Source organism: Brachycentrus maculatus, unplaced genomic scaffold (genome assembly GCF_059751285.1).
Source record: "Brachycentrus maculatus isolate JH-2025_06_01 unplaced genomic scaffold, ASM5975128v1 h1tg001143l, whole genome shotgun sequence".
Classification (NCBI taxonomy): Eukaryota; Metazoa; Arthropoda; class Insecta; order Trichoptera; family Brachycentridae; genus Brachycentrus; species Brachycentrus maculatus.
Window position 1 is genome coordinate 47,197 of NW_028281838.1, and position 26,720 is coordinate 73,916.

Below are 26,720 nucleotides of genomic sequence, written 5' to 3' on the forward strand. Positions count from 1 at the left end.
CTGTTAACTTCTTATAACGTAAATTACTACGTTAATTTCTAATACTTTGATTGGTTGCAACTGTATACCAACTGTGACCACTAAAATATATATATTTTTTTCATTTCAGATTGTGACAATTTTCTGCAGTAACTCGAGCTGTGTCCCGCGCGTCAGTAGGATGATTTCTTGAGAGTGCATTGCAAGTGCATCTCACGATGTCCACCTGGGCAGTTCCTCTGCTCCTGGTAGTGCTCTCCGGGCAGCTGACGGCCTTACCGGAAACTATAAAGATTGGTGAGTTTATTATACATTCAATTCATTTATTAGTTACGTATAATTTATTTATAAACATATTGTTTGCTTTATCGTGTCATGCCCGGAGTTGAGTGATTGTGTAATATTGTGTAATAATGCCACGATTTTATTTTTCTTATTTTTATTTCAAGTTTTTTCAAAATAGAAAGTGTTCAGCATAAATTATTCAAGTTGGAGGTGTTTTTTTCGAAATCAGTTGACATTGTTATGAAGTTATTGTAAAGCCCAATGAATTAACGTAAGTATAAATTTCGTACAGCTTTTTTTTGTGGTAGAACAGCATTTTACATAATTAAATAATAACATTTATTTAATTCAAAGATCATCTTGACTCCAAATTTTCATTGACCTAGAATATATGTAGGTATGCTTTAAGATAAAATAATTACCAATTTCTTTACAAATTTATTTTGTATGTTAAAAATGTGAAATATGAAGAAGAAAAAAAAAACAAATTAAAATATAGCTACCAATTTAAAAAAGACACTTTGCTTTAGTTTTGCGAACTGTGATAGCAAATTTTTCTCCATTTCTGTAGTGAATTTTAACAATTTCAATGCATTGTTGAAGCGTGTATCGTTGCATTTTTATTAGTCGCGTAGTTTTTACTTGTCAAATGTTGACATTTGAAAGATGAAGCTATAATCTTTTGAAAGATGTCATATTTTGAAAGATGACAGCTTCAAAAGTGGCAGCTGCCCAGATAGCGGGCTATTCAAAATGAAACCTCTTATTGGAAAACCCTATACTATATCATGGGTAATTCATTCGTTCATAATGCCATAACAAGGCAACAATTGTCAACATATTAATTTTATGTGTTAAAAAAATTCAATTTAGTAAACTCAAAAAATCTGTGCTTGATTAAACAATTATTACATAAATATCAAAGGAAGGTTGGTGAATGTTGCACATGTCGCTGACTCCATTCAACAACGTCATATTTCAAAAATCGTCGATTTTGAGTTGTGCATGTTTTCGGAATGTCCAGAAAATGTACTATATCCCAGCAAAAGCGGCATATTTTTAACTTACCCGCTACAGGGCAGAAAGTGTTGTTTTTGCATTTTGAAGCAAAGGTATTATTTAATTATGTTTTTAAATGTACTAAATATTTTTCAAATTGAGAAAAAACCTTCAGGTTTTACCTAAAAAGATCTGTTACACAGTAAAAAGTTCAATAAGTGGCTTGATATTTATTTTTAATACATTTTATTATATTCTTTAACTATACAACATTTTGAGTGTGTCCAAATACTTGTTCACAAAATCTGGATTATCATGCATTAATCTATGACGGTCGTCAGCCCCGTAAATGCCCAGACTTTCATATTCTTCTTCATCTTTGATGAGATGTCAAAAAATAATTCTCGAACTTTAAAAACGATCTCCTAAAAAATCAAGTTTTTTTATACATGACGTTGTTAAAAGGAGTAAGCGATGTGTAAAGGGATCACTTGACCAGCCTTTGAAAGGTCGTAAACCCTATAAATGCCCAGACTTCCACATTCTTCTTCATCTACATATATTAATATGTCAAAATGTAAAGAAAAGTCTTTTACATAAACGTTTAGCCTCTTCTAAGATGTGACCCAATGTTTGAGTGATTCTTAAACGATTCAACAAATTAATTTACTCCGGAGTTTGTGCAAAGCCTACACTGAATATTGACAAAGGAGATTAGATCAAAAAGGTACTGAGAGGATATCAAGATGATATATCTACTGAGAAGGGTTGAATTTACACTAAAAGGGAACCATGGGATTGAAGTACTTGCATATACAGTATCTACTCAATGAATTAGGGCCACCCATTATTTTTTTGAATACTCTGAAATCTTTTGGATTATTATATTTATTTTACATAAATACTTTAAGTTTTCTATTGACATCTAATATCATGTATATTACCTTCAATAATATGTAAAATATACCTGGATTATTTAAACCTTTGCAAAATTTCAAACCCTTTTTCTGAGAAAGGTCCCTAATTAGCACAGGTAGACAGATAGTTGAAAGTTCAAAAAATAGTCCTATCTCATTTATTAGTGAAGTTTCTTGAGTTCTGGCTGTTGTTTTGTTCAGAGAGGTTATATAGTTATCGTGTCTTGTGAAAAAAACTTAATTTTTAATTTTAGTTCATATAGTATAATTTTTTTTTGTAAACACAAGTATTTTTTTTGAAAAGGACAAAATGGGAAAAAGTAGAGACATTTCTGAGAAAAAAAAGTCTAGTGTTATAGTGCTACTGAAATTAGGAATACTATCTAATAGAGAAATTTCAAAAAAAGAAAACGTTTCTCGTCAAACAGTGGACAGAATTTCAAAATCAATAAAAAATCAGTCACCCGCCACCAGCAATCGGCGAAAGAACTGTCGTAGGATTAGAAAAACAACACCGAGGACTGATCGAAAAATCGTTCAAAGTGCCTTAGAAAACCGTAGTGCATCAGCAAAACATTAAAAACAAAATTGGAAGAAGAGGGTATAAATATATCGGTATCAACACTGAGGCGACGTCTTTACGAAGTAAATCTGAAATGCAGGCGCCCTGTAAAAGTACCAAAATTGACACCACGAATGAAAGCGGATCGATTAAAATGGGCCAGGCTACATCGAAATTACTCGGTAGATGATTGGAAAAAGGTATTTATTTAAATTTAATTTTCAACATATCATTTTAGTAAATAAACTTATATATTTGAATTAAACTTAAATTTTCATTATTTTTCAGGTCATCTTTAATGATGAGTGCCGGTTAGAAGCCGTGACAGAGAGCCGTCGATTCGTCAGGAGAACACCAATGGAACGTTACAATGAGGCCTGTGTGGTAAAAGTTATCAAACACCCCCCTGCAACAATGATATGGTCATGTATTATTAACAATTTACCTGGGCCGTTGTTTTTCGTGGAAGGAACAATGAACCAAAATTCCTATAAGCAGGTCCTCGAACGAATTTTATTGCCCTTCTACCATACACTCGACCCAACAGAAGGTCCATACACCTTCATGCAGGATGGGGCACCTTGCCACCGGGCTAAATCAATAATAAAATCTTTGTCTAACAAAAATCTGCCTTTGCTCCCCTGGCCTGGAAATTCTCCGGACCTTAATCCTATAGAAAACGTATGGAGCATGTTAAAAATAAGGTATACTCATTTCCAAATCCGACAGTAGACTGTGTAAAAAAAAATATTCAAAAAATTTGGTCAGAAGACGAAGAAATAAAAAACATGATAAAACAGTGCATTTTAAGTATGCCAAAAAGAATTGAGGCAGTTATTTCTGCCAAAGGTGGAAATACTAAATACTAACTATATTTATATGAAAATATATGCATAATTTAAGCGTAATAAAGTGTTCATGTGTAAATAAAATTCAATGTTGTTTTATTCAAGGTTTTCTCTGAGTTATTCCTGTTTGAATTGAGAAATTGCGCGAAATTCTGCGTGGCCCTAATTCATTGAGTAGATACTGTATTTGTCTACCTAGAAACTGGCAATCTCTACAGCAAGGGTAGCCAACCCACGGGTCGCACGTGGCCCGCAGAATGTCTACTTGTGGCCCGTGGAGAGTGGAGAAAATCACATATTTTTCATTTAATGTATACAAAACCACCAAAATTCCATCGTGCGTATTTCGTATAATATCCCATATATGGGAGTATTTCACTATCTTAGAAATTTAAGACCCATAATGGCCATAATTAGTAGTTAGAACATTGGACTAAAGAAGAAAAGAGTAGCAGAAGAACTGGGAAGTTTTTAAGACACATGGACTTTAAACTACAAATTCAATGATTTTGTCTCCATCTTGAAAAAGTATAACACTAAACGGCATTACGAGGTTAAACATGCAAATAAGTTTTAAAAGTACCAAATAAATATTATATAAATATATATATGCAATATATATTTATATATATATATATATATATATATATATATATATATATATATATATATATATATATATATATAATATATATATATATATATATATATATATATATATATAAAATATATATATATATATATATATATATATATATATATATATATATATATATATATATATATATATATATATATATATATATATATATATATATATATATATATATATAATCTCGATAACAGTAACTGGCCAGAAAGCAAAAGATGGTGTTATACGAACGAAAATATATATATAAACATATATATAAATATATATATATATATATATATATATATATATATATATATATATATATATATATATATATATATATATATATATATATATATATATATATATATATATATATATATATATATATATATATATATATATATATATATATATATATATATATATATATATATATATATATATATATATATATATATATATATATATATATATATATATATATATATATATATATATATATATATATATATATATATATATATATATATATATATATATATATATATAAGTATATGTAATTATCTTGTTTGCATTGAATAATAAAATAAATTTTGTTTTTCGGCCCGGTAGGAAATCTCATTTCCTTAATCTGGCCCGGCTGCTGAAAATGCTGGCCACCTATGCTCTACAGAATCGCTAAAGCCTTTAAAATTGGTAAAATTGTCGAAATAAGAGACACTGTACCGGATTAACTTTTTATAAACCCATCTCAATCACACAAAAAAGGGAAAAAAGTGCCTTCATTATTTCAGCTTGTATTTGTAGTTATATTTGATTATACAGTATATAGTCCGAAGGTGTATCCATCTCCATGGTGTAATCCGTTAGCGTGTTTAGCCATCGTTTTAGAGGTCCCGGGTTAGATTCCCAGGGGGGTTGAAAATAAATATTAGTGATTTTACACTCAAATATTTATTTAATATTACCCTGGAGCGCAGGAATGGTCACCATGGCTTCATGTAAGTAACGATCAAGATAATACTGCGCCAATACGATGCAGTGCCCTATGCAACATTACGTGCGGATAAGGGTGAGAAGAAGAAGAAGTTAGTTGTACCAAGAGTGGATGATTATTTTAAACTTTTGAATTTAGTAAAAAAAGAAAAAAAGTGATTAAATAGCAACTGATTTTTTTTCAGTTACTCAATTGGGATTTTTTATGTGTATTAAAAAGTGTCCAGAGATGTCACTCTTGTACTTAAAATAAAAAATCTCTTTAAATATTTTTCTTTAGTTTATACGCTAGTCACTTTGTGGTAGTAATTATCTATCCGTTTTTAACTTAAGTTTTACTTGGTAAATACCACTTTTTCTTAAAATCTATTGTGACAAGTGTTTCGATGCATTCAGCATCATTTTCAGATGCAGTATTCGAAATACCAATGTATAAAAAATATAAAAAATGCATCAAAAAACATTTCACAATAGATTTTAAGAAGCAGTTAATTTATAAAGTAAAATTTAGATTAAAAAATATAATTCTTCTAACCCGCACAAATTTTGCATGAACATGTGATTCAACTTTGATTATACATTGTTATTCAACCTTTAAAAAGCTCGTAAACGGTTATTTTTTTTAAAAAGCACGTGTAACTTTCCATACAAAGGGTTGTCGAAATTGATGAGTTTTATCTCAGAAAGTTTAGTCCTGTTTGTTGACAGTTGAGGGATATTTTACTTTCCTTGGTAAATTGCCCGCAAGTTGGACGAAAGGGTGGGTGGAGCCTGTTGGAAAGTTTTTCCTCTTTTCAATTCTAATTTTTCTTCCCCTTTCTTATACCAGGAAAGGTAAATAGGGTCCTCAAATCCTTTGATGTTAGAAACGACAGAAAGCCAGAAATATATTCACACGTGTCCTTGCGAAATCATATTGGCGATGGATTCGAAATATCTTGACTATATTGTGTTATTGAACTGGGTTGCTTTTGATGAAAATATTCTTCAAAAGGGCTGAAAGAAACTGAAACAAGGATACATAAATATGTTTATATTTTTTTTAGATGAAATAATAATTCAGGGTATGTTTGAAGGCTAAACAAATAATGTAGTATGAATATTTACCATAATTTTGTATTTAAAAGGTTTTTTTAGTTTTGATCAAATATGAAAAAGGAATAATCTGTTTTCGAAAAAAAAGGATTTTCAAATAATGTTATTCATATAAACATTTTAAAAACGTACTGAATTTTTTTGTTAAATTAAATTGATTTAAACCCGTGATTGATAACCACACTAATTCTAAAATTAAAATTTTTACTCAAATGGGTAGAATGGTGAATCATATTATTTTTTGACATCTCATCAATGATGAAGAAGAATATTGAAGTCTGGGCATTTACGGAACTGACGATCGTTAAAGGCTGGTTCAAGTGATCACTTTACACACGTGTAACATTCACCAATTCTGCAAATGTAGAATTTCTAAAAATGAAAAAGAAAAACAGTGTATCAATATAAAGTACGAAATATTTCAAAGAGGGTTATTTATAATAATTTTATTTAAAAACCCATTACTTTAATAAAATTAATAAAAAGTTCAATTTAATAATGAAATTCTATTGAAAACATTTTGAGTGTGTCCACATACTTGCCCACATGTCTGGATTATATCCAATTGTAGGAGTTATTTTTCATACTATGTTTTAACATCTCTTCAAAGATGAAAAAGAATTTGGAAGTCAGGGCATTTATCGGTTTTATGACCCAAAAATAATATGGTAAATAACTCCTAATCCAGATTTGTGAATAAGTATTTGGACACATTCAACATGTTGTTAATGTATATATATATATATATATATATATATATATATATATAAACATATATAAAAAGTCAAACACCACCATGGACTCTCATCTGTAGCGCATAAATACATGTTGACACCTTGAACATACGAAAAATGCAAGTACATCATAGTTAAAAAAGCGAACTTTTACCAATTACTAGAAACCACAAAGTTCCAACCCCCGAAAGAAGAGTTCTAACGGTATTTTACATTGTCTCTTCCACCCCTATTCTACCTTTCACCCCCTCACGGTGACCCGCATGTCTTGCTCCTGCCAGTATCCTGGAACTCTTAGGGTTGGAACTTTCCTCACGTGAGACAGAGTTGACGAGCAAAAGTAAACAGGGCCTTTTGGGATAAATTTACTTAGGGTTAATTGGAGCGATGGTCATGTTTTTACAACCCTTAAATGACAGGGTATAATATTTCGAATGTTTGACGAAATCTTTATTTCTGCCGTGTTCATTTTTACTTATGGTCATGTTTTTTCAACCCTTAAATGACAGGGTATAATATTTCGAATGTTTGACGAAACCTTTATTTCTGTTTGTTCATTTTTACCTTATGGTTATGTTTTTTCAACCCTTAAATGACAGGGTATAATATTTCGAATGTTTGACGAAACCTTTATTTCTGCCGTGTTCATTATTACCTTAGTTTAGTGACAATAATCGATGTTAGTCACAGTTTAAAAAAAACACTTAATAAAAATGGTACTGCACAAAATGAATGTTGAATACTAAGAAGAGTGTGTGAAAAAGGAAAACTGTGTTTATCACAGTAAAAAAGTTCTGTTTGTAACAGAGGAAAAAGAAAAACTATTTTACTCATCATATTATTTTTCGACATCTCATCAATGGTGAAAAAGAATATGGATGTCTGGGAATTTACGGGGCTGACGACCGTCATAGGCTGGTTTAAGTGATCACTTCACACACGTGTAACATCCACCAATTCTAGCCGTTATTGACAACCACACTAATCAAATTCTTGTAAGTTCTATATTTATGAACCAATTTTGAAACATTGCTCTTGAATCACTAGAACTTCACAACATACATTTATTGGTGAGATGAAATGAAACTTTTTATGGAGCAGAACTCTTTTATTAGTATGTGAGGTCCGAATCCTGGATTATAATCACACACACGAGAAACGCCAGAGTAAATAAATTATCTGGTCAAATTATAAGCTTAAATAATAAAAAGGAAAATTATATTTTCTGGTGTAGAGTATTAAAAGAACACTGTTTATCTTAGTAAAAAAAATCTGTTTGTAACAGAGGAAAAAACCATTATAATTATTTAATAATTACTACATTTTGAGTGTGTATAAATCTTTGTTCTCAAATCTTGGTTTCTCCAATTAGTATCAATTTTTTTTCTTTTTGACATCTCAAAAAAATATATTTGAGGAAGAATGTGCTTTCTGGGTTTTTATAGGACTCATGACATGTTATAGGCTGGTTTAGTGATCACATTAATCAAATTAAGGCCAAGCTATCTTATAATAGTTTATGGATAGCTATCTATGACCTGTCATAAATCATAGTTACTTTGAAGGCCTTTGAATACCCGACTACCTTATTCTTCTTCATGTAAATTCGAAGATATTAATCGCGTTCAAAAAAAATAATTTTTTATTTATTTATTTCTAGTATTACGATTAAGTCATTTTTCTAATATGAATATATGATAAACGAAGATCATATATTCCAAGTATGCTAAGTAATCCGGTTTCAGATCTTACATACAAATAAAAGAGTCCGCTAAATATAGACTTCCTAAATCCGATCATAGATGGGTGTTATCAACTCAATCAAAGAACGTCATGATATTGATAATTTATGATTGACTTTAAGTGATGTAAAAAAAAGGTGAATTTTACAAGTGTATTAAGTGATAACTTAATCAGCCTATGACAAATCGTAAAACGTGTAAATTCCTAGACCTTCATGTTCATGTTCATCTTTGTTAAGATGTCAAAAATAAGAATATTTGTTTCACAATAGTATCGGTACAATCCACGTTTTTTTAATATTCCTCAATTCACATATACGAGTTTATGAGTACCTCGTTTTAAAAAAAATGGTTTAAGCTTTACCCCATTGCTTTCTAATTTTCTTTCATAAGTTCTGCTATTTCAGGGTATATTCGAGGCACGTTCTGATAGTAGAATCTGACCACGTAATAAAATTATGTTTGTTACGGAGAAATTAACGCTATTGGTGATCTCCTATCTTTTCATATTCCTGGAACACCATTACACTAAACTTTTATTTAACAATGGGTTATATATATATATATATATATATATATATATATATATATATATATATATATATATATATATATATATATATATATATATATATATATATATATATATATATATATACGTACAGGGATCTAAAAAAATACGGACAGCGCTACCGATTCCTATTTAAAATAACGTAAAGTGCAACTTTTGCCATTATGTGCTTTTTAAGTAAAGTATATTACATATCGTAACATTAAATTAGACTGTCTTTATAACTAAATTACGAAATGACAGCTGGTTAAGCGCAAAAAATGGCTTTTCCAAAAACGTTCAGCTCTGGTTGAGGGCCAAAAGCAGTTTCGAATATTTTTTAAAATATTTTTCTCGTTATGTGCAATCTAAAATGCAACTTTAAAATACCACTTTCATTGTTAAATTCGCGAAAAAACGTCATCGGCCCACCCTATTACTTATGCCTGCTTCAAATGATAGAACACAAAAATCCAAATAAAGAAACGAATTAATTTAATGATTCGTATATAAATTTCAAACATTTTTCTTCATTTGAATTGCTCACGTTTACCTAGTATATTCAATTGAAAATTTAATGTAAGTTTTATTTTTTAATGAAACTTACCAATTTTAATTTACAGGTTTATTCCGTATTTTTGATGTAGGCGGATCAAAATTGTAATTTATATTAAATATTAGCGAAGAAAAAGAAAATTCAATAAAGGTTAAAAGAAAAATTATTGGGTTATAAGTGAAGTGGGTTGATAATCACTTCAGCATCTAATTCTGAAGATAAATATTTCGTTTACTGTAGATAGGCAATTATCTGCTCAGTCGATAAATTACGCTTTAATTTTCTTTAATACTTTTTGCAAATAAACACTCAACAAGAAGATATAACGAATATTTTCATGTTTTTTCAAGGAGAAAATTTGAAATACTTGAGTATTATCGACTCTGAAATAATTTATTAAGACCCATTTTAGTACTGAAACTCGGTTAACATAAGAATCGTCTACAGAAAAAATATATATTAAAAGTAGGTATATTACAAAAAATACCTTATTAAACTGAAAACAGTATTTTTTCAGTTTGAAGTAATTTTCGTTACATTTTTTCTTCACATATATAAAACAACATTTTGAGTGTGTCCAAACACTTGTTCATAAAATCTAGATTATCTCCAATTACAGGAGTTATTTTCATATTATTTTTTGACATCTCATCAAAGATGAAGAAGAATATGGACCGTCATAGGCTGGTTTAAGTGATCACCTCACATACTTATATAAGAGTTTCTGCTTAGTAAAAAGCTTCTTTACATCTCACCAATAGATGTCTCTAGTGAAGTTCTAGTGATTCAAGAACAAGGTTTCTAAATTGGTTCATATATACAGAACATCCAAGAATTTGAGTAGTGTGGTTGTCATTAATTGGTAGAATTGGTGAATGTTACACGTGTGTCAAGTGATCACTTAAACCAGCCTATGATGGTCATCAGCCCCATACATGCCCAGACTTCCATATTCTTCTTCATCTTAAATGAGATGTAAAAAAATAACACATATATAAAAGTGTCTCAAATTAAGACGAAGCATCTATCAATTTTAAACGAAAGGAAAAAGAAAGAAGATTGAAGTCTCAGAATCCCTGAGTTTACGACCAAGTATTTGGCTGGCTAAAATGATTACTTTGTAAACACTTGTGCAGCGTTCACCATTCTTGTAATTTTTAAACACCACATTGCTATATTAAAAAAAAAATGTTATATGATTTGCATGCGCAGTTATTGGGTTCATTTCGTATGTTAATTGTAAAATTTATAAATTTATAATTTCGTCTGGTAGTGGCACCCTCAGTTGAGAATTATAAAGCATATAGCTTAATCCAATTGAATATAGGTGAGATTAATTTAGAATCATTTAAAATAAACTTTTTAAGAGTAAGAGCTTAAAAAAATCATTTTAGGATACTTATTAAATATTTGATCTCGTAAGCCCTGGAATACTCAGACCTCTATCTTTGATCGTATAAAAACAAAAGATTATTATCTATAATGTATGTTGATATCATAATATCGTATGGTATATTTCATCATGGACCGATATGGTCAGCAACGCACATATGCTCCAAAGAGCAAGAACAGGAAGACAGTTGCTGAGTGATATCAAGGTCCAGAAGGTGTCCTATCTGCGGCATATGCTAACAGGAAAAAAAAACAGCTATTGCACTTAATCATTAAAGGCAAAATAGAGAGTCAACGAGGTGTGAGCAGAAGACAGATCTCCTGGCTCCGGAATATATGAGATAAGATGAGGACCAGAACCGTCGATGTGCTGTTTAGAGCTACCCAAGATAAAGACAATTATTCTCAAGTGATATCAATTTCAAGTTTCAATGATACTGATTTAAGAGGGAACTGACATGACAAACAGATAAAAAATTTACAAAACTATCATCCCTCATCCTACACTAGATGTCTCTAGTGAAGTCAAGCACTTTGTTTTGAGTCAGATCAATATATTTAGAAGTTTCAAGAATCGGAGTAGATTATCAATCATGACTAGAATTGGTGAATGTGTAAAGTGATCATTACCCTATGACGGTCGTTAGCCCTGTAAATGCCCAGACTTCATATTCTTCTACATTTTTGTTGAGAAGTTAAAAAATAATATAAAAAGATTTAGGAGAGAAAATTTCAAGATACAGTGAAAAAGAAAATAAGGTAATTTTTTTTTCTTCAAAAAGTATTTCCTGAAAAATGTATGAATATGCAGTATAAAAATACAGTTATGTGTTTTATTAAAACCCCTTGCAATTCAACGTTGTGTTGCATAAACACATTACGTTTTCAATGTTATAAGAGTATTAAAAACACAGATAATAACATTAAAACCACGAGCACTTTTCAACACACACATTTTCATCGCGCGACGCTTCATAACCACAATATTTTACAAAAAAAGCACTTCCAAATCGCTGCGAGCATATATTTAAACCGTTAGGAGTGTTTTTACTGCAGGCTTTGCGGATCGCAGGTTATAAATGGGGTGGGAGCCATGATACCCCGCTGAATGCCTTTTCAGAGAAAGTGGAATGAATTACCCTACCATCCCTAAGGGTTGAAGATGATAGAGACAGCAGCTCAGCCTGAAAATAAATATTTAAATAAAGAGGCGATGATTTTTTTCAGGAAATTCTAATTTTTTTTGTATTTCGTCATATTTGAACATGGATCAAAACAAAAACTTTTATGGTGTATTTTGTATAAAAATTACTCGTATTTCACGCGACCCCGGTTTTAAGTAATCAATTCAGGCACTTGTTTTTATTTAAATAACAATAAAATAAAACAATACACGTTCCGTGAGAGATGTTTTGCTTTGTAAGAGAATTAAGGCAGTCACTCTATATACGACATTTTAAATTACTGATCTTCATTTATTTATCTTTATTGATCTTCAATCCAAACCTTGAGATAATTTGTGTAAGTTTTCTTTGACGTTTTGGTATTTTTTTTTTATAATAAAAACAAATGAAATTACAGACATACAAATAAATATATTAAAAAACAAGTAACCATCAACATTTAAAATGTGTGTCCAAATATTTTTTCACAAATCTGTATTATCTCTTATTAGGAGTTATTTTAAAATAATTTATTTGACATCTCAACATAGATGAAGAAGAATATGGAAGTCTGGGCATTTACGGGGTAAATCCTCGTATCGTATGTAAATAATTTGAATGGATATTTTTATAGATCAACTTTTATACACTTGTACTTTAGTTATCGTTTTCAAATCAGTAGTATTTGGATCTGGTAAATGCCCTCATCAGTCTATCAATGAAAAAAAAATGGATTCAAAGTTCTCGTTAAAAATATTATTGAAAAATTATTTTGTGCCTAGAAAGTGTAATAACGAAGCCAATAATTGATGGACGTAATTCAACGGAACGAGTTAATTTTTTTTTTTAAACTTATTTTGAGAAGTTGATAATTAAATTGAATTTTTTATTTATTTTTGCAATTGATGTTTATCCAGGTGATGGTATTTTAAAATAAAATTATCATAAATTAACCCTCTTTTTTTCATATTTCCTATTTTTAAAAATCTGATTTTCAATATTGATTCACTGTTTTTTTTCTTAATTTTCTTTATAAATTATTTTTTCCTTAATCTTGACGTATATAACGCTTTACAAAATATGTAAGATATTTTAACAACATTTTTGCATTTAAAATTGTTTAAATCTAGACATTTCACGTACAGAGTTGATAGATACATCCCATAAGGCAGTGATCATCAATTTTAGAAAAAAGGGTGGCATAGTTTTTTTTAAACCTAGGGAGGGTGAATAACAAATAAACATTTTATACTTTTGATCCACTTCTTACTACCTAGTCAATTCCCAATTGATGGGATTGAAGTATGACTGCCGTGAATTCACAACCAAATATCAAAATTCCATTAAGTATCATCCTGCATATCAAATAACGAAGTAGAATATATCGAAAGATGTGTCACAATAGATTTGTAAAAAAATAATAGATATCACCATAATGTCACCGCTGAATCAAACTAACGAACTAATACGCCACTTCTTCGTAGGGGTAGGCAGAGAGAATAGAACTCCACACCAATCTAGTTTATGCAAACATTCTTTGTTTCTTACAAATTCATGCATATCCACATTCATATTTGATCGTGTTATTTTTTTCGGTTTCTTCTGCTCCTATTTCCAAGTAATGAAAAACAAATAATAAAAAAAAATAGTCTGATGTTATTCATGTCGTTTGCCTTCAAAAATCTTCTTCTTCTTACCCTTATTTGCACCCAATGGTGCATAGGGCACTTGATCTTATTGGCACGGTGTTATCTTGATCATTACTTACAGGAAGGCAAGGTGATCACTCCTGCGCTTCAGGGACTAGGGTGATATTAGAGAGTGTAAAATCACCAATATTTATTTTTACCCCCCTAGGAAACGAACAAGACGCTTCCAGTACGGTAGTTAAACACGCTAACCATTACATCACGGAGGCGACCACGTTTTTCAAATTACAAAGCTGAAACTCAAATAATATTTACTCACCATCATCCAGATTTTAGGTTTGAATGGGGTTTACTGTGATATTCCAATTAAAATGCTACAATGTCGTGTATTAAAATTTCTGAATGGCAAAATTTCCACCTGTCTGAAAATTCATTCTCACTTTCCGGCCGTTTCCAGTTTTCATAAAAGCGTGAGAAAGGCATCGCTACGGACTTTCGCGGTGTTTCCGGGTCGAACGTAGTCGGCCTGAATCCTCGCTGAAACCTTTTCAGGACCCATCTCACTTTTTATCCATGCTCTTAATTGAGTGAGGAATCTCTTGGTGCGGGAGAATGTCCCGTAAGAGGCTGTTATATTGAGCGGGGTGAAGGCTTTATTTGAGCAAATACAGGGAAGGTCGAATGATCGGTCAATTTAGTGTTCCCGTATTGACAGACTATGTTTAGTAATCGTAATAAATCTTTTTGTGTGAAAAAATAACGAAAAAGATCTTATTTATTATATCTGCAGACAGTTGGTAGAATTCCATATAAAGTGTTGGGTAACATATCGCTCACTCCTTTCAAGAACGTCATAAATCAAAAAACTTGATTTTTCAGGAGAACGTTTTTAAAGTTTAAAAATATGATACAATGTTTTAAAAATAAATATCAAGCCACCTCTTAAACTTTTTACTGTGCAACAGATCTTTTTAGGTAAAACCTAAAGGTTTTTTCTCCATTTGAAAAATATTTCGTATATTTGAAAATATAATAAAACAAAACCTTTTCTCCAAAATGCAAAAACAACACTTTCTGCCCTGTAGCGGGTAAATATTAAGCTAAAAATATGCCCCTTTTGCTAGGATATGGTACATTTTCTGGGCATTCTGAAAACATGCACAACTGAAAATTGACAATTTTTTATTTATGACGTTCTTAAAAGGAGTGAGCGATATCTAAAATTAAACACGATTATTCAATTAAATTCTACTTTTATTTACATATCTATATAAATATGTGACGCGTTTCGTCTTAGTAAGGCATTATCAAATCTATCTTTATTTTCATTTTACAATCACTTATTTTTTATTCACCGGTATTGGTTAGTACTACATTTAAATATATTGAGTCATATTTAAATTTTAAATACAAAAAAAGATCTAAATGTACCATATTCTTTTCAGGAAAAACATAGTTATTTCAATAATTTATGTAGTATATACTATATATATATCACTTTCAACAACGTCATATGTAAAAAAGTTGTCAATTTTCAAACGTGCATGTTTTCGAAATGTCTAGAAAATGTACTATATCCCAGAAAAATAGCGGCATATTTTTAATTTAATATTTACCCGCTACAGGGCAGAAAGTGTTGTTTTTGCATTTTGAAGAAAAGGTTTGTTTAATTTTTTTTACTAAATATTTTTCAAATTAAAAAAAAAACATTCAGGTTTTACCTAAAAAGATATATTGCACACTAAAAAGTTCAATAAGTAGCATGATATTTATTTTTAATACAGTTCATTATATTTTTAAACTTTAAAAACGATCTCTCGAAAAATCAAGTTTTTTGATATATGACGTTGTTGAAAGGAGTGGGCGATATATTAGCTAACAATAAACTGTTTTATACCAATTTGTGTAACATATTTGAAATATGTTAAGCAAAAAAGGTCAATACCGAAATTTTTCAAACAATGTAAGCCTTTTAAAATATAAATTTTGAAGCCAATTTAATATTATCCGTGAGTGTAAATAATATCCAATAACGTTCCATATTTACATTAATATGGAAAGGTACGTAAGGTTTCGCTAAGAAATATCTAATACAAAATCTAATAAATAATAAATGTTTTCAACCCTTACAAAATATTACCCTATTAATGTAATATACGGGATGAGTGTATTTATTAATATGTACGGTATGTTATACTTGAGCCGAAACGTGAGTATGTGTAAGTACACAAAGACGTGTTAAGTACGTTTTATGACTGTATTCACTGCATGTAGAGGTTAGTGCATTTGGCTACTATGCTAAAGATTCCTGGCTCGATTCCTATGAGGACTCTAAATTATTCATTTTTTCCAATCTAATATTTGTTTTACTAACTAACTAACTAACTATGACTATAACTATTCATAGTAGTAGAAAGAGAGAATAGAACGCCACACCACTCTGTCCTTGTAAACATTCTTCGCCTCTTCTACGTTCATGCATCTCCTCATACAGACCCGCCGATTGTTTCGATATTTGTTTTACTCTCGCTTTAACTCTCAATTGATATCTAAAAGGCTGAATTGATCATAACGTTTATCGTAACGCCTTTATCATAACGTTTTGCAAAAAAATATTATGATCTCCTTTAGGAATCGAACCCAGGATCTTTAGCACTGTGACTTAACCTCCTAACCAATACACTAGAGAGACGTTTTGTTTGACAGTATGTTTAACTTTGTTTAACATGTTGTTAACTTTGTGATATGGTAATCAAAACACTCTCCTTATCATTCATCGCTTACTTTATAAAATACCACTAAAAAATTCCACTTCACGACATCTAGATGAATAGCTGAAAAAACATGGATGCTACAGAAATATAACATGATTCGAAGGCATGGCCGAGGCGACGTTGTCCGTTACAGAAAGACTGAAAACGTGAGGACGAGGAGAGCTGACCTCAATAGTCTATAAAGACGATAATTTGGGATGAAGCCAGGAAGAAAAAGATACTTCTTTTTTGATCGATTGATTACTATAATATTTATTATCATTAATAATGACGATTGAACCGGTCACTGGATTTTTCGCCTTACTGCCAAATGTTGAATCGCTTCCGCCTTTTAAATTTCGTTATATGCCGTTACGATAGTTTTGCATTGAGGTGACAATACAAAAATAAAAATATCCTGACAAAAAGATAACATGATTCAAAGGCACAGCCAAGGTTACGTTGTCCATGATAAAATAACCTACAACCTGAGGATCAGTCTACAAAGACGATAAGTTGGGATGGAAATAGAAAGAAGAAGACAAATCCCGGGAAAATCGGTATTAAACTGTATTGTACATATCGCTCACTGCTTTCAAGAACGTCATAAATCAAAATACTTGTTTTTTCAGGAGATCGTTTTTAAAGTTTGAAAATATGATACAATGCATTAAAAATAAATATCAAGCAACTTACTGAACTTTTTACTGTGCAACACATCTTTTTAGGTAAAACCTGAATGTTTTTTCTCCATTTGAAAAATATTTAGTATATTTAAAAAAATATATTAAACAACACATTTTCTTAAAAATGCAAAAACAACACTTTCTGCCCTGTAGCGGGTAAATATTATGATAAAAATATGCCTCTTTTGCTGAGATATGGGCATTCCGAAAACATGCACAACTGAAAATTGACGATTTTTGACGAATATGTTTACTCGTATGAGTATATTCTATGAATAGTGTGTGTAGTACACAAAATGAGCTGGCTTCATTATCCTTTCTTCTTGAGATTGATAATGTTTGGGGTGGATTTAACCCTCCCCTGGGGATGGTCCGGGCAGAAAATCATTAGGTCTATTATTAAAACAGGAAATCACTAATAATTAATTGCAACATAATGAGCACATCGAGTAGAGATGTAAGTATCTCGGTTCCGGAATTAATATTTCACAATCGGTAAAAGCGAGGCATTGGAAGGGTTGGGGAGATTAGGGATGTACTGTATATATTCTCAAAAAATAATCCATAAGTTTTTTTTATTATTTTTTTTAACATAAATAATATTTTCCTGAATCTTAATAATAATATATACACGTGAATAAAGTAATCACTTAAACCAGTCTACGACAGGTAAATACCCGGAAATCCATATTTTTATCACCTGCTTTATACTTATTATCAGTAAATTATCTTAATATATTATTTTATCTTATTATTATTTTATTTATTTTTTCGGCATTAACTTTGTGGTAAGACATGTTACAATGATTAAAGAAAACACTTCGTTTTTTACCACTTGAGTTTTATTATAGACTGCATGTTTCAGAAGTTAAACTTCCATCATTCAGGTCTGCATAATAACTGTTATTATACAGACCTGAATGATGGAAGTTTAACTTCTGAAACATGTAGTCTATAATAAAACTCAAGTGGTAAAAAACGAAGTGTTTTATTTAATCATTATCTTATTATTGTTTGTTTAATACTTATTGTACATAAAAAACTCCTAAGTGGCAATAAACCACAAATATGTAAACCAAGAAGAAGCAATAAAAATATGTAAATATGTGTAAATTTGTTCTGAAATTCATCATTTTATAGTATTTTTTTAAGTAATATTTTTGTTTGTTTACCTTATACAATTCTTAAATGTAGTGTCAAATATTTTCATGCGACTTTATCGTAAAATTTTTTTTAATTTTTAAAGTTCACCTTATTATTCCAAAATATTATATGTCATTTTATTATAATTAAAAAATAAAAATAAATTTGGAAATTTTTGTTTTATTATTATTTTTTAAATATTTATTTCAAAGTAACATATTATTTTTGTTAAATAGTGTAAAATAATTCCACGTGACTAACGTAATGTTTTATTTTTATTTTTAAAGATCGCGTTTCCAAATCCAGTATTAGCCATTTCCGTGCGATTCACCCCGAAGGAAATAAATCTGGGATAGGTCCTACCGAGTATCTAGGGACTATTTTGAGGCAGGATATATTGCCGTATAGCCTGAATCTTAAAATCTTCCTACCTGATACCGGAAAAGGCTAAATAAAAGGATTACTTAATGTTGGTGTATCTCAAGACGAGTCGGATAAAACGATACTTATATTTTTTGTCGAAGAAACCTTTTTCTTCTGACAATTTTACTTCTCCATTCATGGTAATATAAATAAATGTTAAAAATAAATATATTATTATATTAAAACCAATATTTTTATCTTTTCCACTTTATATTTATTTGACCAGCGACCGGGTTTCGTCGTTACCGACATCATGAGACTGGTGCTGACAAGGTCTGATGATGTCGGTAACGACGAAACCCGGTTTCTGGTCAAATAAAAATAAAGTGGAAAAGCTAAAAATATTGGTTTTAATCTAATAATATATTAAAATGCAATTCCATCACGAAGTGTCAGTGGATAATATAAATCTGGTAAAAATAAATATTGTAACTTTACCAGTTATTTCTAATTTAAGAAATTAAATATTTATTATTATCCAGATTTATTTATTTATTTCTTAAAGTAAGTGTAAAGCTGAGATAAGCATTATCGATGAAATAAGTAAAAATGTAGAGATAATTTGGGCATGTGAATTGAATGAGTGGAGAAAAAAATCTTTACACAAATTTTTGAGGCGCATATAGTAAGTTATAGAAGCAGATAAAGATCGCGAAAATCTTAGATGGCATGAAGTTGGTAAAAAAAGGATGAAAGTAGACTGAATGCGATAAAAACGTTGCATGATAGATATTCTTATGGCGATGTAAGGAAAGAATGTGAGACTGAGATAAGCATTAAAGAAAAAAATGTGTGTAAACGTGTGTTGAGATGGTTTGGGCATGTTGATCGAATGAGTAATGAAAGAATTGTGAAAAAAATATGAGGTGAATGTGGTTGTTAATAGAACAGAGAAAGAAAGATAAAAATTTGCATGTTCAAGTATTTCAAATAATTCAGTAAAATAAATAAACAAATAAAGTGGTCAGGTCAGGAGTATGTATAAGGAGATGCATGCATGTGTTAGAGGCAAAAATTGTTTGCAAAGACGGATTGGTGTAGCGTTCTATTCTCTCTGCCTACCACTGCAATAAGTGGCTTGATGTTTATTTTGCAGCCTTATGTATTGCCAGAAAATATGATATTTCATGAATATTTCAGTGATGATTCAACGTCACAATATCATTTGATAAAAAACACACAATATGTTTATAAACACGATTTTCCATATAAATATTTATTAAATAATTGTATTCCGTGTTTGTTGGATGGTTAATTATTTCATTAATTTATTCGACCGTCTGTTTGTAGTAATATCTATGTTTTATTAAATTTTAATTAAATTTTACTTATTAAACACCGATGTACGTAAAAATCTATTAGGACACGCGTTTATCATATGAAATTTAAATAAATAATGGTTCACAACATTTTGAGTGTGTCCAAATACTTGTTCACAAAATCTGGATTATCTCCAATTACAGGAGTTATTTTCATATTGTTTTTTGACATCTCATCAAAGATGAAGAAGAATATGGAAGTCTGGGCATTTACGGGGCTGACGACCGTCATAGGCTGGTTTAAGTGATCACTTTACACACGTGTAACATTCACCAATTCTACCCATTATTGACAACCACACTACTCAAATTCTTGGAAGTTCTATATTTATGAACCAGTTTAGAAACCTTGTTCTTGAATCACTAGAACTTCTTTAGAGACATCTATTGGTGAGATGTAAATAAGCTTTTTTATTAAGCAGAAACTCTTATATTAGTATGTGACATCCGAATCCTGGATTATATTCACACACATGAGAAACGCCAGAAAATACCATTTTCATTTTTATTATTAAGCTAATAATTTGACATACTAACATAAGAGTTTCTGCTTAGTAAAAAAGCTTCTTTACATCTCACCAATAGATGTCTCTAGTGAAGTTCTAGTGATTCAAGAACAAGGTTTCTAAATTGGTTCATATATATAGAACTTCCAAGAATTTGAGTAGTGTGGTTGTCAATAATGGGTAGAATTGGTGAATGTTACACGTGTGTAAAGTGATCACTTAAACCAGCCTATGACGGTCGTCAGCCCCATAAATGCCCAGACTTCCATATTCTTCTTCATATTTGATGAGATGTCAAAAAATAATATGAAAATAATGGTTCAGCCTTGTTTGAGAACAGCCTTGATATTCGTTATAACACGTGTATAAAGCGATCACCTAACCGACCCTAAGACGGTCGTAAGCCCTGTAAATGACCATACTTTTCATATTCTTCTTCATTTACGTTGATATGTCAATTTTTTATTTGTTGATATCTTAACTGTAATGAAAAAGAATATGAACATTTGGGTGCGTCTGGATTATCTCCAATTATAGGAGTTATTTTTTATATTATTTTTGTATCTCAATAAAGATAATGAAAATCTGGGCATTTACGGAGCTAACTTTTATCTCTCGTGAAAATTCCGGTGATTCTTTTACAGTGTTTCGAAATTGGATCATATCTTTAAAACTTCCGAGAATTTCAGTAGTGTGATTGTCAATCATGGTTAGTATTGGTGAATGTTACACGAGTGATCACTTAAAACCAGCCTATGTTGGTCGTAAGTCTCGTAATGCCCAGACTTCCATATTCTTCTTCATCTATGTTCAGGTCTCAAAAAAGAATATGAAAAAAAATGTGCTTTATAAAATAAAACAACTTTGTTATAACCACCTTTTTGTTGGTACTTTTTATCCAAGCGGTTTCGACAAGAACCTTGTCATCATAAGGGTTTATGTACTAATTTTAAAACGAAATACTCATTGTTAATTACCCTTCACTTACCAAAAATTTCCGCATACTCCGTACACCATATGAAAATATGATTTAAAAATATGATTAAAAAATATGATTCAAAAACTCCTAAATGTTGTTTTTATTGTGCATTGCGTAGCGAATACGTCCATATGACAACTCCATATGACATCGCCCAAAAACATTATGAAGCCGCGCGCGCATACGTTAAGTGCAGTAAAGTATCTGCTGAAAAAATTTAAGAAAAAAAGTAAATGGTTTAATTTATCTTTAATATTTCACACATCCCTCGCGTCTTGTAAAATTTCATATCCGTTTTCATAATGTGAAAATGCTTGCAATACAAAGAAAATGATCACTTTGTGAAATATTCGCAAAATCGATCATGTCTAAAAGTTGCTGTCATCACATGCGTAAATTACGAGCGATATATTATTATTGGATTTTGGTAAACCGTCACGAGCGCCGAGTTGTAATTCGTTTTATCTCCCCGGAGAAGGGGTGGCAGTGCGTGTAATTCGAGGCAAATTTCCGTATATTTCAACGAACTCAACGAATGTTGCTGAAAAGCAGAAAGAACAACTTCCGATTTTCAAAATTATGCATAATTTTATGCATATATATATATATATATATATATATATATATATATATATATATATATATATATATATATATATATATATATATATATATATATATATATATATATATATATATATATATATATATATATATATATATATATATATATATATATATATATATATATATATATATATATATATATATATATATATATATATATATATATATATATATATATATATATATATATATATATATATATATATATATATATATATATATATATATATATATATATATATATATATATATATATATATATATATATATATATATATATATATATATATATATATATATATATATATATATATATATATATATATATATATATATATATATATATATATATATATATATATATATATATATATATATATATATATATATATATATATATATATATATATATATATATATATATATATATATATATATATATATATATATATATATATATTATAATTAAAATGTAATCGAGACTGATTAATACTGTTATTAATCAGTCTTGATAATGAATCGGTTAGCTTCGGAGCCGGTAGACATTATAATTAAGTTAAAATAAAATATTTTTGGAAAATTAAAAATAATGTATCATTTTAATTATAAGTTATTACTTCAAATACAAATTATATTTATTTTTAATAACAACATAATAAGATAACATAATAAGATAACAACATAATAAAATAGGCATCGGAAGACCTCAAAAAAGATGGTCTGACGACATAGCCGCTGTGGGGGGTAAAAACTGGATAGACAATAGACTGAAAAAATGGAACGATACAGAACAGAGCTATATCCAGCAGTGGAGGACAGAAGCCTAAGAAGAAGAAAAACAAAAGGATGTTTATTTACATAATTTTGAAAAAAAAGTTGCATTTATTGGTTAATATTGACGGTTTTCTCCGGCGTTTTAGCAAAATTTGTCGAGTTCGTTGAAATAAAGGGAAACCAGTGTGTTGTGAATAAATGAATCTTGTCTGTGAAAAAATTGTTTCGTTATATTTTCAATAAAATTTGCAACTGATGCCTCAGGTAGAATACGTAGTAATTGCATGATCTTATCACTATAATCACGATCAGTAATAAAACCTTCTGCTGCATCCCTCGAGTATTTAAATAGTATACTTAAGTCTAACTTAAACTAACCACCCAGAAATGTAACGCTTTATCTGAACCTTTTTTGGATTGTGCTTTATTATAAATGATGAAGCCCTGTGGGATCAATGAGTGGTACTCGTGACAAGGATGCTGGGGTTCGGTAGAGGATCAGCTGGGCTAAGGGATGATTAGCACCCTCACAATTATATCGACACATTGTTCAGGGCTAAAAAGCGGTTACAAGCGAATGATTGATGAATCGTTTGTCAAGTCAAAATAAAAAAAAATCACAACATTTTGAATTTGTCAAAATACTTATTTTCAAATTAGGGTATCTGCATTTGCAAACAATATCATTAACGAAACCAAACAATACTACACGTCCCTACTATAGAACTATTCACACAACTATAAAAAAATGTTGATCGCATGCGTTTTTGGTCAATCAAATTAACACTGCATCAATTTGATGGAGTGCCTTATGCATTTTTACTTGAGGATTAAGGTCAGAATTGTTAGTGTGTGTTTGTAACATCTATTTTTAAAAGCTCGCAGAGCATTTTGGATCTGTTCATGATAACTATTTATCAAAGATTTTTATTTTTTATTTTTGAGTTTTAAAAATAGACCTTAGGTAAGGATCTTGCATACATCCAAATAAAAGGGCGTCTGCTAATAAAAGCTTATTTAATCCAACCACAGATGATTCTAGTGGACAACCCATATGTATAGTGTTTTGAGATTAATGGTATATGTAAGAGTTTCAAAAAATTATGTTTTGTGGTTGTCAAACATGGGTGGAATGGTAAATGTTACACGTGTGTACATGTGTGTAAACAGCCTATGATGTGTCGTAAGCCCAGTAAATAACAAGATTTAAATATTATTCTTCATCTTTGTTGAGATGTCGAAAAAAAATGAGTCGTAAGTGAACACTTTACACACTCGTGAAGATGAAAAAATGATAGATATTTCATCTTTATTTGAGACACCTATAATATTGATATAAAATCATAAGTGTAAATAATCTGTTTTCTATTCTGTACATGAAGTTAAATCAAATAAATAAATAAAAATGTTCTAGTGTGTGATAAAATAAACAAATAACAATAAATGGTTTCTAGAGGTTAGTCGACCGCTTATTTGATGCAATTAACCAAATACAGCCTTTTGCTCATAAACTAATCTAGGACAGTGGAAAATCTAGCTTTTGAGTAAGATAGCTTGCTGCTATAGATTTTAGATATAAATCAAAAACGCCTCACGCAATCCTGATAAAACATACCTTCTTCTTCCTGGCTACATCTCAAGCTATCGTCTTTGTAGACTGCTGGGGTCAGATCTCCTCAGCATCAGGTTGTAGGTCCTTCTGTCATAGACAACGCCACCTAGGTCATTGCTTCGAACCATGTTCTCTCTTTTTGCAGCATCCATGAATTTTTTTATCTTCCTCTAGATGTCTTTCTATTGCTATTGCCTGGTTCACGACATGCTCGGGTTCTCTGCGTCCTATTTGCCCATGCCATATAAACTGTTTATCCTCTACCTTCATATTTGTGTCTGTTACGCCCAGGTTTCTACGAATGCGTGAGCTCCTCAATCAACCGTACCATGAGTACATATATTTTAACAATAATAGTTTTGATAATTTTCATGTTTTTGCCCACAGGTGGTCTCTTCCACCCAGCTGACGATAAGCAAGAAGTGGCGTTCCGCTATGCCGTGGAAAGGATCAACTCCGACAGGACGATTCTGCCGAGATCCAAGCTTCTAGCGCAGATTGAGAAGATTTCGCCACAGGATAGCTTCCATGCTTCTAAAAGAGGTAGGTCACAAATGATTTTTCCAACTTTGCACAAAAGTAAATGCAATCGTACTTTTACTACTTCTTACTGATATGAAGATTCATCATATATTTCTAGACAATTTTTTTTTATTTATGCCGATTGATAATCGTCCTTGTACGTTGCAGTTTATATGCTGCGGATAGACATTAAAGGTGTAGACTACGACACGGTATAGAATATAAACAGTTTGTACCTAAATAACACAATGAACAGATTGATTTGTACATTTATTGTCATATTATATTTTAAACCATATCCACTCCCTATGGGGAGAATATGGAGTCCACAAACTGTTGCTAAGCTTTTCTGTCCGCTACCAGCTCCTTTGAATCCTCCCAAGTCAGATCCGTGTCCTGAAGTTCTGACGAGCACTGCCAACGAATTGTCAGCAGTGGTCGTCTATGCTTTGTAAAAGAGGAAAGCTTGATAAAGGCGGAAGGCATGCGGAGTACATAGCCAAGCCAACTGAATCACCTTTTCTTAACGACAGTTGTGACCAAGATTTGCTGTGACCTTCGCCTTATCTCTTCATTTCTCATAAAGTACATCCACCGCACGCTTAAATTCGTTGCAGACGCCTATTCTCAAAGTTAAGTACACGGCTGCTCTGGACTCTTGTAAGGCGCCATGTTTCACAGCCGTATCATCAGGAGCAATGCAGGCATTATTTATGCGGCATTTGGTCTTTACCGAGTATGGATCCAGACAGCCCTCAACTGTTGAATGGAGACCCTGCGATTCCTAATCGCACTTCCAGTTCCTTTTAAGAATGAATCTAGTGAAAACTTGCCAAGGCAACACAAGGACTATAATTTATATTTTTAGTTTTATTGTACAACTGTACTAATTTTGCTCTAGTTGTAAATATTGAAAACGTTTTCTTGTTAATATCGTAAAAACTTTTCAAGGCAAAACATGGACCATTTTCAACATATTTACCCCAAAACCAATTCGTATATTATTGTTTAGATATTATTTTTTGACATCTCATCAAAGATGAAGAAGAATATGGAAGTCTGGGCATTTATTGTTTAGATGTACTATTTTTGCTCTAATTGCAAATATGAAAACGTTTTCTCAGATAATATTGTAATAACTTGCCAAAGCAAAACAAGGACCATTATCAACTTTTTACCACTTGAACGTTTCGTATATTTATTTCAATAGCTTCCATTGCTCTATATCATTAGTTTCCAATAAACTTTCTCCGAACGAATAGGGCATTCATT

General features: G+C 30.5%; 1 protein-coding gene across 1 annotated transcript; it reads left to right on the forward strand.

Moving 5' to 3' along the window:
- The first annotated feature begins 113 nt into the window (after positions 1 to 113).
- On the forward strand, positions 114 to 26,236 carry LOC148299443 (glutamate receptor ionotropic, kainate 2-like). Its single transcript, XM_088276085.1, has 4 exons — positions 114 to 276; positions 25,314 to 25,469; positions 25,617 to 25,660; positions 26,066 to 26,236. The coding sequence occupies exons 1-4, from the start codon at positions 198 to 200 to the stop codon at positions 26,234 to 26,236; spliced, it is 450 nt and encodes a 149-aa protein (XP_088132211.1). The 5' UTR covers positions 114 to 197.
- The last annotated feature ends 484 nt before the right edge of the window (positions 26,237 to 26,720 follow it).

Bases quoted from the DNA above. Each gene is read 5' to 3' on its own strand.
- LOC148299443 (XM_088276085.1), top strand. From the start codon at position 198: ATGTCCACCTGGGCAGTTCCTCTGCTCCTGGTAGTGCTCTCCGGGCAG. The intron at 277-25,313 runs GTGAGTTTATTA...TTTTGCCCACAG, and splicing joins ACCGGAAACTATAAAGATTG to GTGGTCTCTTCCACCCAGCT. The intron at 25,661-26,065 runs GTATAGAATATA...AATTCGTTGCAG, and splicing joins AAGGTGTAGACTACGACACG to ACGCCTATTCTCAAAGTTAA.